The sequence below is a fragment of the Caloenas nicobarica genome, chromosome 2 (genome assembly GCF_036013445.1).
Source record: "Caloenas nicobarica isolate bCalNic1 chromosome 2, bCalNic1.hap1, whole genome shotgun sequence".
NCBI lineage: Eukaryota > Metazoa > Chordata > Aves > Columbiformes > Columbidae > Caloenas > Caloenas nicobarica.
In genome coordinates, this window is record NC_088246.1 from 14,946,932 (window position 1) to 14,959,490 (window position 12,559).

Consider the following 12,559-nt stretch of genomic DNA (forward strand, 5'->3'; position numbering starts at 1 on the left):
CTTGCCTATCTGTACTGTTTCCAAGGCTTGCTAGTCTATGGCATCTGTGAAGGCTTGTCTGAGCTTGGAAGTGGATACTGCTGCACTGCTTGTGGTATCTTGAAAATGGCATAAATGTTATTCCTCATTTTATCAGACTGAGATTTAGCCAAGTCTGTCCCAACAATAGGCAGCAGTGCTCCTTAGCGCTGTGTGAATGTCTGTTAGTTCAGCTGCTGTGGGGGCTGGGAGTAGGTCTGGGCTTGTGCATTAGTGAATTCTCCCCCGGTTTCAGTGTGCTGCTCCATTCTGAGGTATCACCCAAAGGATGATAGTGGCAAGTTGTTTTCATAGCTTTATGCCCTAGGGTATGTTTACCGAAGAACAACAAACAGCAGACCTGATAATTCAGCTTTTTTTTTTTTTGAGTATTCTGTCTTTCTCGTGTTTATGGAATCATAAATGGGGCAGGATAGTGGTGCACACTTTTCTTCAAGCTTCCCAGCAGTTGTCCTTAGGATGGTCGATCCCTAGCTCATCATTTGAGCAGGTTATGGGGAGGGTCAAGACTCTTAAACTGTAGCTGACAGCCTTTGGTTTTAGATGAAGATCTTCACGATGTCTGGAATTCTACTAATGAGCTTTTCATTATCTCGCTCTCCAAGACTCCTTCCATTTGTCTTTGCCAAATACTGTCTTTGTGTAATAGTGGGAGGTAAATTTTGGATCTTGAGGCAGTAAAATTAATATCTGTTCATTACTGGTGTAGGATTAGGTTTATGGTAGTTACTCCTTTGCCCTGAAAAGGAACGGAGACTTGAGTCCTACATGCAAGTAGTTTGATGCATTAAATTGCAGTACTGTTTTGATGAATTCATTGCCCCAGGAATAAAAGTAGTTCACATTTCTTGACCTACAAGTCACGCACCAAATTTATCAAGTCTTCGTTTTGAAAGTGTTTTCTCTTTCATTATGATTCCTGTTTACGATTCCATCTTTCATTCTTTGGCTTGCACTAAGGACTTTGACAAAAATCTTTATTTCAGCTGTTCATCACTTTATAATGGAAGGAATTATTGTTTACCCCTTTTTAGATAACTGAGATGATATGTCCTTTATCTACCCAAGAGCAAACATGCTTATTTTAAAAATAGTTCTAATCAGTCTCAGCATGAAGTTACAGAAATAACGTCCAGTATTTGTAGAAGCAGAACTGTACTTTTATCTACTGAAATTTGTCTCAATGTCACTCCTTAGTGCTAACGAAACTTCAAGAGCTTTTCAGTAATCTTAAATGAGCACGTTTGCTTAGTTCTTCTGGAGTGTGTAACAGTAGGTACATACAAGAGACCAGAGCTGTGTATGTGATGTGTATGGGCATTGCTTCAAACAGTTTATCATCCCAATAAGCGTTCCAGACATCCAGTAATTGTTGTATTAGGAAGAATACAGGATGAGATCATTCAATGAAAGTCATCTGCCAGTGCTTGCAAGAGGTCTGTTGTTTTTTTTTTTTTTCTGTCTGTATGTTATGAATGCACAGTGAAGGATACTGCTTTTTCTGAGTTGAGCTCCTATCACCAATTTCAGACTTCTGATTTCTTGATGTCTCTATGGGAGCCCTGAGTTAGAAGGCAGTTAGGATGCCTTCTGTTTGTTTTGTTTGTTTTTTTTCTCCTATCATGAGGCAACAGATTCTGGAAAATGGAGGAATCTGCTGTGTTCTGTATTGGTGATCTAGGTGGAGAAGTAAGATCAGTCCCTCTCTTCTAGGATAAAAAGTCTCTTGATCAAGTTGCTGGATTGACCTGTCTGTAGTTTACCTGACAAGAAAATTCCAACAGGCAGCTTAAAGCTGTTTTAGATTGGTAGATCACGTGTGAGAGGGACCATGCTAGAGACTGCATTTCAGAGAGTGTGTTGCTGTGTAGTTACCTGAGGTCATCCCATTTACCTCATAGTCACAAACTGTGTCATTACATTTTTGTTCTCCAGAAGTAGCTTCTTTCAGTGTTCTCTGCTGGATAAGTTACGGATGGCTTAGGGAAAGTGTTTCCCTCTAACAGTTCTACTACTACTCTCCACAAGGCAAGACACTGAAAATCACCTTTAAGACAACTTGGATTTCAAGATGTTATATCTCTTTTGATTTATAAGCAAACCTTTACTACTTCTTTGAACCTGCTTATGATGCCGTTGGGTCAGCTTTACCTCCCAGACTTTTGTATCCTGTATTACAGCATAGGAGCTGGATAGCTGTGACAGAGCAAGTTCATTTACCTGCTCTTGAAAAGGAAGATTTGTTTCACAAAATGGATCACATCATATACCTAGTTGATAGCTGGATGCCTACTTTCAGTATTTTCATTTTTACAGCTAAGGACCTATTAGTTGTGTCAAAGGCCTCTTAGCAGCAATATTTCCTCTGTCTTCACTGATTTTGGACATTTAAATTTTGAAGTCTACTACTCACTGGTAGGTGTTTTTAGAGGTCTCAAATGTGTGTGGGTATTTCCCTCATGTGAGGGATCACATTATCCCCTTTGGGCTTTAAATCTGCTTTTGACTTGCATGTAAAAACTCCTTTGAACAATTGCAGTTGTGTTTTTAAAACCTATATGTTTTGAGAGCAATTACTTCACCCGACAGAGTTTGAGATATTTGAGTCCATTTGATTAATCCCTCTGATATATTAGGAAGCGGGTGACCTATCCCTCATATGAAGATTATTTGAATTCCATTTAAGTCAAACATTACCTTGCCAGTGACTCTGCTTAAGCAGGCCCAGCAGACCAACACATGGCTAAGTGACTGGTGTCATTGATGGAACTTTGTTTTTTCCGTCCATGGGAAAGTCAGTCCTTTGTCAGGTCTCTTAACACCCAATGGAATGCATCTCTCACAGAAGGGGAAAAGGGTGTTTGCTCAGGGGCTAGCAAGGCTGATTGATAGGGCTTTAAACTAGATTGGAAGGGGGAAGGAGGTGGTAGCAGGCAGATCAGCGATGAGCAGTGGGATGGCACACCAAAGCTTGAGGAGGCGCTTGGCAGGGAGATTCCTCAGACTGCACCACGAGGTGAAGGGCACAATCAACCACACTTCTGTGCTTCTACACTAATGCGCACAGTGTGAGGAAAAAACGAGATGAACTAGAAACCTTGGACCGGTCCCAGGGATATAATTGGCATTAGCGAAACCTGGTGGGATGAATCCTGTGACTGATGCGCCATGATGGACAGCTACAGGCTGTGCAGAAGGGACAGGCAGGGCAGGAGAGGTGGGGAGGTGGCACTGTATGTAGCGGGGGGGCTGGAGTGCATGGAGCTGGCAGTTGGCGACAGCAAAGTTGAGAGCCTCTAGGTAAGGATTAAGGGTCAGACAAATAAAGCGGATGTCTTTGTGGGTGTCTGCTATAGGCCACCCAGCCGGAGTGACGACACCGATGAGTTATTCTTTAAGGAACTAAGTGAAACCTCCACATCATCTGTCCTTGTCCTTATGGGGGACTTTAACTTGCCAGATGTCAACTGGGAATATCGTACATCTGGCAGCAACAGATCAGGAAGATTCCTGAAGCATCTGGACGATAACTTCTTGGTGCAGGTACTAAGGGAACCGACCAGGAAAAGTGCCTTGCTAGATTTGATTCTCACTAACAGGAGATGTGGCAATGGATGGCTCCCTTGGCCACAGTGACCATGAAGAAGTCAGGTTTAAAATCTTTGCTAATGGGGGGAAAACTTCCAGCAATACCTTAACACTAGGTATGAGGAGAGCAGGCTTCGGGCTGCTCAGAGAAATAATTAGTAAGATTCCTTGGGAAGAAGCTTTTGAAGGTGTTGGGGTCCATCAGTGTTGGTCATTTTTTAAGTACCACCTACTAGGAGCACAGGACCAGGCCATTCCAAAATGCCAAAAATCTAGCAGGCGAGGTAAAAAGCCAGCTTGGTTGAGCAGGGATCTTCTTCTTGAAATACAGTGGAAAAAGAAATTACATGTTCAGTGGAAGCAAGGTCAGGCAACATGGGAGGACTGCAGAGATGCTGTTCGCCATTGTAGGGAGGAAATGCATGCTGCCTAAGCTCATGTAGAATTGAAGGTGGCCAATACTGTGAAGGACAATAAAAAAGGCTTTTAAAAATATATTAATGGCAAAAGGCAAGCCAGAAATAACATTGGCCCATTAATTGATGAGCATGGTCACGTTATTAACAGGGACATAAACAAAGCTGAGATGTTCAATGCTTTCTTCGCTTCAGTGTTCAGCGCTGACGATGGACTTGGGGGCCCCATAACCTTGGGCTGGAAAACCATGGCTGTGAGAACGATAAACTCCCAATCAATCCAGAACTTGTACAGGATCTGCTACTCCAGCTAGATCCCTACAAGTTGATGGGGCCTGATGGGATTCATCCAAGGGTGCTTAAAGAGCTGGCTGACAGCATAGCGAGACCTCTCTCTGTGATTTTTCTACGCTCTTGGGAATCTGGAGAGGTCCCCAAAGACTGGAAGCTGGCAAACATTGTCCCAATCTACAAGAAAGGCAAGAGGGATGACCCCCGCAACTACAGGCTTGTCAACCTCACTTCTGTTCCTGGCAAAATCATGGAGAAGATTGTTCTGGGAATTATTGAAAAACATCTGAACGACAATGCAATCATTGGTCCCAGCCAGCATGGGTTCGTGAGGGGAAAGTCTTGCCTGACCAACTTAATTTCATTCTATGACAAGGTTACCTGCCTAGTCAACCAAGGAAAGCCTGTTGATGTGATCTTTTTGGATTTCAGTAAAGCCTTTGATACTGTCTCTCACAGTATCCTCCTGGACAAGATGTCCAGCACACAGCTGGGTAAACACACAATGCACTGGGTGAGCACTTGGCTGACGGGTTGGGCTCAAAGGGTTCTATTAAATGAGGTCATGTTGGGCTGGTGACCAGTCACTAAGGGGTTTCCGCAGGGATCCCTCTTAGGGCCAGTGCTCTTCAATGTCTTAATAAATTACTTGGACACAGGACTTGAGGGATTGCTTAGCAAGTTTGCTGATGACACAAAACTGGGGGGAGCTGTTGACACTCTTGAGGGCAGAGAGGCCCTGCAGAGGGATCTGAACAAATGGGAGAACTGGGCAATCACCAACCACATGAAGTTCAACAAAACCAAGTGCTGGATTTTGCACCTGGGACACAGCAGCCCTGGCTGTACGTACAGACTGGGGGACGAGATGCTGGAAAGCAGTTCCACGCAGAAGGATCTGGGGTGGTCAGTGGCAAGTTGAACATGAGCCAACAGTGTCCCTGGCAGCCAGGAGGGCACCCGTGTCCTGGGTGCATCCAGCACAGCACGGCCAGCCAGGCAGGGAGGGGATTGTCCCGCTCTGCTCCGCACTGGTGCGGCCTCATCTGGAGCTCTGTGGGCAGGTCTGGGTGCCACAGGATAAAAAAAGATGTTAAAGTACTGGAGAGTGTCCAGAAGAGGGCTACAAATTTGGTGAAAGGTTTGGAGAGGAAGCCGTATGAGGAGTGGCTGAAGTCACTTGGTTTGTTCAGCTTGGAGGAGACTGAGGGGAGACCTCGTCACGGCTACAGCTTCTCCACAAGGGAAGGAGGAGGGGCAGGCGCTGATCTCTTCTCTCTCGTGATCAATGACAGAACCCGAGGGAATGGCAGGAAGATGTGTCAAGAGAGGTTTAAATTGGACATTAGGAAAAGGTTCTTCACCCAGAGGGTGCTGGAGCACTGGAACAGGCTCCCCAGGGAGATGTCACAGCCCCAGGCCTGACAGTGTTCAAGAGACTGGACAACGTCCTCAGACACATGGTGTGAACTGTAGGGTTGTCATGTGCAGGGACAGGAGTTGGACTTGATCCTTGTGGGTCCGTTCCAACTGAAGACATTCTATGATTCTAAGCTGTATGCATCTTAGTTTGGAGATGCTTTCTGTGTGCTGGATGTAAGGGTTCCATATCTTTGACCTCTGACAAACTGGCCGAGAGACATTCCCTGTTGTCAGCTGAGGCTTATTTTGCTGTCATTTTTAGAAACACTGGTGTCTGCACACATTGAAACACTTCAGGTAGAAAGGCACATCACTTACCTATTACTGTGCACATTTTATTTATATTTACACTCAAAACCTGCCCTCATAACCAGCCTGGTTATAATCGTTATGTGCATTTCAGAATCCTTGACAGAGTGGAACCAAGGAACAAATCAGTCCTATGAGGTGTGTAGGAAGCACATAGACCGGGAAGCGTGTGTTTAAACATGCCTGACTAGAAATGCTGCGTCTGACATCATTAAGTGTACAGATCTGTGTCATCTTCATCCATGTGCAGTCAGATGTTCTAGAAGAAAAATTATAACATAACATATTAATATTTTGACAAATGGTGTGTGTGAGGGAGGCAAGCAAAAGAATTAAAAAAGGAGAAATAAGAGAATATCTAACAATTAAGTTTTAAAAATCCTGAATGGGGAATTGTATCATCTTTGGTATTGTTTGGGGGATTTTTTGGTATTTGTTATTGATATAAACTTGTGTTTTGTCCTGACAGCTAGCTCTTGATATGTGGAGAAAATTAATGATTGAGCCACTGCAGGCCATCCTTATTCGGATGCTCCTCCGAGAAATCAAAAAGTGAGTGTTTGATTATTTTTTTACTTTTACACAATGTGGGTCTATTGCACTTGTTTACTTTGAAAAGTCTGGGTACTTTGACCAAATTCTTTGGGTTTTTTTTTAAGGTGTCTTCTTATCTAATGATGATGTTCTATAACATCTCTCGTTGTAGCTACATATTTGTGGTTTGCATGTGTAGAAAAAGACCCCGAAAAGGAAATAGTTAATTCACTGTAACTTGCGGGTGATGGTCTTTTCGTTTCAGCAACTCTTCTTATCAATGGGATTGAGGAGTAGTTAAAATAATTCTGCAGGTCCCATAGGATGCCTTTTGCCTTTTTCTCTGCCTGATGCTGACTTCTTCTGGCCTCTGTGCTGTCAGTAAACTTAAGGACCAGAACTTAGGCAAAGATTTGCCAAAGCCAGAAAAGCTGTGTTGTTTTGCATGGGACCCAAACCAATTCTTGCTTATCCGCCAGGAAGAATAAGCTTCTCAGTTTCTGTTGTTCAGATGAGTAACTTCACTTAACTTAACGTTTTTGGTGCTATACTTGAATGAAATTGAAATAATTATTTTGCTGCACTTTGAGGGAATTTATTCTTTTATTTCTGAATACCGTTCTTACTTTTAAACAAAGACCCTGGTACTTACAGGGCTTGGGGCTTTCTAATTTTGATTTAAAACCTTTCTACTGTTTAACCCCTAAAGGATCTTCTTAATTGTGAATAAACAGAAATTTTGAATAAACTACAGACCTTGTGTGTCGTTGTAAGTTACATCAGTTTCTACACTTTTACTGCTGTTTAAGGTACCTTTGGAGTTGCCTAATGATTGAGGTTTTTTTAAGTGATCGTGTGCCAGACTCGGGTGACCAGGCTAGTGTAGGTAAACTGAGAAAGAGATAATTTGGCTGATTGAGGTGCCTTGGACATGCACTTGGTCAGAAAAAATGCTGTATTTATAAGGCATTGAAAAACCTAATTTTAATACTACAATTTTATTTTTTCTTCCTGAATGAAATATTTGCAACTAAGTAACTGTCATGATGCCCCTCTCAGATGATATTTCTGAAGTCAAGAAGTGTTTATTTGCTTTCAGTTGTTGAACCATGCTTCCTTTGTAACCAGTGCTAATACTGTTTTATCGATATGTTTACTATAACAATTTATTTTTACTAAATGAAGATTCCATAATTCATGGTGAAGAAAATTCTGCTTTGTTACATCAAGCACAGTGACACTGAAGACTCATTTTAGTCAATCTGTATATTTCACTGGTGGATGGGAGTGGAAATCTGTGTTAAAACCTTTTTCAACAGACATCTGATGCCTCTTAAAAGTAATGGTATTTACCTTGAGGCTGACTGCAGACCTCACGAGGGTATTTAGATCAAGACTGTCACTGGCTCCGTGGGGCATTAGATCTTGGGCCCGTAACAAGTTGATGTTGTTTGTTATTAAACCATTTGGAAAGTTTTATTTAAAACTTGAGTCATTGCCTCCAGTGATCGAGTCTGGATTTTTTTTCCCTTCTCCACTATTAAGGATTCTTCTGTGTTATCTCAAAGAAGTTAATTCAGCTCTATTTCTCAAAATATATATCTAACAATTCATGTTAGGTTTGTTGTAGCCACTTTGTGATCTGCATATCATGTAATGGACTAAATAAGAGAGAACTTCTTCTTATAGCCGCTCTTCCCGGTTTGATGAAATGCAGGACTTGCTGTGAGCATTGTGAGAATGGCCTTGGCATGTAACTGTGGGCTTGTTGCTGTTCCTCGCTGTGATTCCAGTGGTTAATACAGCTTGTAAGAGGCAGTTTTAAAGACTTTGCTGCAAATGGCTGTTAAATGTCTTTTAGTATTGAGTTCAGCAATTCAGGGATTAAACAAGGTCTTTAAAGAAATGGATATGAATAAGTTGTATCTGTGAGAGGTGCAAGAATATGCATGGGAAAATTATTACCTAAAAAATTTAATAAAATTACTAATACTTGTACATACTTAGAAACTTCTCTATTAGATGCTTTCTTGAGGGTGGTACTTAAGTGTGTGTGTGGTTCGACGTATTAAAATGTTTTACAAAACAAAATTAAAATATAAATAGATGAAACAGTTGAACTTCTTATAGCCAGAAGGTTTTGTATATTATACAACCATGTACGGAGTTGATAACCAATGTTGTAGTCAACTGGTTGCATATAAAAGTATGTTTATTAATGTACTGGAAAAAGTAGGAGGAGCAGAGCCACAAATTTTGCTTAGAGGTTTTATTTTATCAGTGTATTTAACTGGAATTTTAAAAAGATTTCTGACTAAAATCTTGAGCACATTGACTTTTTAGAAGCTATAAACTTGTGCAATACATTAAATAATAATAACAATTATTATTATTAAATAATTAAAATGAGTAATAAACTTTTTCGGTCCATGAAAATAAAGAAATAGCAGCAGTGGCTTGTGGTTCAGCTCAACAAGATGGCTAAATTGATCTAAGAGTTTGCTAATGCCAGAAAGAATCAGGTTGTGCTCCTCAACCTTTCTTGTGGTGAATTTGGTGCTCATCTAGTCCCTTAGAGAACCAACTCAACCACAAATATGACAGAAAACCATCTTGGCTAATATTTCTCCAGATTGGCATGATGAGTCAGTTCAGCGAAGAATTAGATGAGTGCCAAAGCAACACAAGAGAGATACCAGAGGCCTGTGACTGAGCAAAAAGGAGCAGGATTAGTCTCCTTGAACAGGAGAGAATTGTTAAATCACTTAAGCCTGTCTTGTCTGACTACACTCCTCTTTATATTATAGAGTTCTGAATATAACACCCTTTCTTCCCCCTCCCTCTAGCCCAAGCACTCCTCCTACAAGGCAAGCTGAATATCAACTTACGCATTTTTGTTCCAACACAACAGGAAGCCGACAAGATCTTGAATTGTGAGAAAATTCATCTATGAAATTCTTAAACAGAAATAATTTGGAAGTCATTCAGGTGCTATCTCAAATGACAGTGTGATTAGTACAGACTAACCAGGAGAGGCTTCTCTACTAAAGATAACTAACACTTTCTAACTAACTGAACTTATTCTTGTCTAAGCTGATACATTATTTATGCCATTTGTTTGAAAGCAAAGCTATTGGAAGTTAATAACTTTTTTAAAAGGGTTTGAAACAGGCTTTTCTAGTTCACAGTGAATTCTGCAGTTAATTGGTCTCGATAGGTCATTGGTCTGACACAGCAGAGCGCTTTTTTGAATGATGGAATCTTCTTTTAATGAATACAGTATCTATTATTACACCTTAAACTTTGTGTTCTACGGGGCTGTAGTAGTACACTGTACAATATATGTTAAACTTCCACTGTTGGCTTTACTCTTAAGATAGGAACAAGATGGAGTTAATATAAAGCAGTATAATGTCCTTGAGCTTGTGTTTTGTAGTTTTCTCCATTTCTTTTGAAAAAAAAGAAACTCTACAGCAGCAGAATTACTGGAACTTGTGTTTTTAGTACTTTATCTTTCTGTCCACATTCCCCACCAAACATCATCATTCCCTTCTACTCTCCCAAGATGTCCTGTGACATCCCTGTTTCAAACTGTGTGGCAGCTGCCCTATACCCGTAGCATCCACATTGCTTGCTGACTGCTGCTGAGAAGGAAAATGTACACTTAATAGACTTTTGCCTTGGTGGGGTCACCAGTTTCACTCATTTTAATTTAGCAGATACTCTTTACTACAGCTTCCATGAAAATCATCCTTGAAACTTCTGTAACTTCTAAAATTTCTGTCAAATTTTGTCGAAACTAGCCATTTGTGTTACAAAGTCTAGGGAGCAGAGTGCCTTTGGTGTAAATTAAAACCCGAAGATGCTGCCAAAGTGGAAAGAATGATAGCTTTGTGACATATGCTATTTACCTTAGAAATAGTGTAGCTTTTCAGAAAGGTTCATCATGAAGTTTACAACATGGTTCTGTCAATAAATTTTGTGACAACCTTGCTGGAAATGTATAATACCTACTGAGGAAACCTGTGTTGACCTACTAAAAATTCTGCTAAGGGAGTGGGAGGGGAAATGGGGAGTGTGGGCAGAAACATCCTTACATGATCCTGGCAGCTGTTCCAGATTTGTCATTTGATTGGCAACCACATCCTCACTATCTCTTGTATTCAGAAGCAGATTTCAATTTTTTTATTTTTTCTCTCATTGTGTACTACCAGCTGCCCAAAAGGGAGGCAAGGCCAGTTCCATGTTGTTCCTTTTTGTCTATTACCTTCATGCTGTCTGGCCTCTGCTTCAAAAGCCTGTCTCCTACCTTGCAGCTCTTCCATGGCACACCTGCCTCCTGTACTTTTACAGTTTTTTTCTAATGATACATTGACCTCTGAATCCCCTGGGCTGACCTTTGCTGGCCACTCTCCTCCCGCATCCGTGTGGGCTGAGCTCTGTGAAGTGGCCTGTGAGCAGAGCAGAGAGGAGCTGGGTATCCGTCTGTAACGACAGTAATGCTGCTTGTGTTTGTGCCATCATGATCTTCCCAGGTCCAGAACCCCACGTGCTGGACTGTCTCTTGAGAGCCCTGCTTTTAATATGCTGAACTCATAGTTATCTGGCTTCCTGCAGCCCATGATGTGGTGCTGTGTTCACAGGCTCCCTGTGTCCTGCAGCTTTGCCATGGTCCAGGGCCCCTCTGGGATGGAGCTGGGTCCAGGCCCTGGTCTGGCGTTACAATTCTTCCCTTCTGTGACATGCTGCTGCATCAGCCATTGTATAATCAACCAAGCCAGAGGGACGTTGCCAGGAAGGTGGGGCAGGATTACATGTGCCCAAACCCGCATTTATTCTGTTGGTTCAGCCACCAGAACCAGGAGGAATCTTCCTGACTCCCAGGGGAGAAAAAAATCCAACTGTCCCTGCTGGAGCAGTTACCCATTAGGTCAGGTCGTTTGTAATATGTGACCAAGCTGCATAAATCATCCAGTGACTGCTCGTGATCTGTTAGAGAGCTAGTTCTTTCCACACATCATGAGCTTAAGTTTTCAAATCTTAGGGCGCACTATTTAAAAGCAATACACGTAATTAACAGTGTTGCGGACATATGAATATGGTGTGGTGTGCCGTAACGGGATGACTGCTGGTGTGGCTGTCCTGGGAAACCTCCCTTGCTCATGGGCATCCTCTGGAGATCTTGTAAATTCCAAACCACCATAAATGAAATTAGCAAAATTATTTCTCCCGCATTCCACTCCAGCCTAGATGGGTATATGGTAATGTTCGGGTTTGAGGTATTTTTGCTGGCTTTACTTTTTTTTCATTTTTCGTTTTATTTTTTTTTTTTTTAATCAGTCATGTGAATGACTCTCCTATACCAACATAAGTTTCTAACAGAGAACTAGTCTTGTCTTTTCAGTGCAGTCTGGGTAAAGTAGAAGCTCTTATTCTATATACGTGTATATGTGTGTACGTATGTATTTAAAAAGAGAAAACCTTTGAAATTACAACTGCTGATGCTTGGGTATAAATATACTTTTATAAATCATATTTTATCCAGTTTAACACCTTAGGAGTTAAGGAATATTTTTTACTTCTTTGTAAACTGTATGTGAAAGGTGGTCTTTTGTTAGAACAGTTCATGTTTTAAGAAAGTCTCCGCTGCTCTGAGTGTGGGTCTGTTATTTCCAGTCTTTGCAAAGGAGTGAACACTAATGTTTTTAGCATGCACAACACTTACACTTATTACTTCTGTTTTCCACTGAATGGAACTAAAGATATTTTTTTCACTTAAACTTGTTCATTTGAAACTAAGAACTTGACTGGAAAACTTAAGGTTTTCCTTTTCCAGTGTATGATTGAAGATTAGGATGATGTGCCAAATATGGTTTTTGTTCCACTCGGCATCTACATGTTGAATAGTAGATACTCAGAATAGCAAATAGCATGCCTCTAGGTGTGATGTTGGCAAAAAT

At 41.3% G+C, this 12,559-nt stretch overlaps 1 protein-coding gene across 4 annotated transcripts in view; it reads left to right on the plus strand.

The window, feature by feature from the left end:
• The window catches only part of CUL2 (cullin 2), a 54,872-nt gene that overhangs the window by 19,162 nt on the left and 23,151 nt on the right, over positions 1 to 12,559 (plus strand). For 3 of the 4 annotated variants that reach the window (XM_065627756.1, XM_065627757.1, XM_065627755.1), the window contains exons 6-7: positions 6,535 to 6,617; positions 9,446 to 9,532. In XM_065627756.1, the coding sequence (XP_065483828.1) occupies positions 6,535 to 6,617; positions 9,446 to 9,532 (170 nt within the window). The remainder of the gene's footprint in view (positions 1 to 6,534; positions 6,618 to 9,445; positions 9,533 to 12,559) is intronic. The other variant, XM_065627758.1, reaches the window with a different exon arrangement.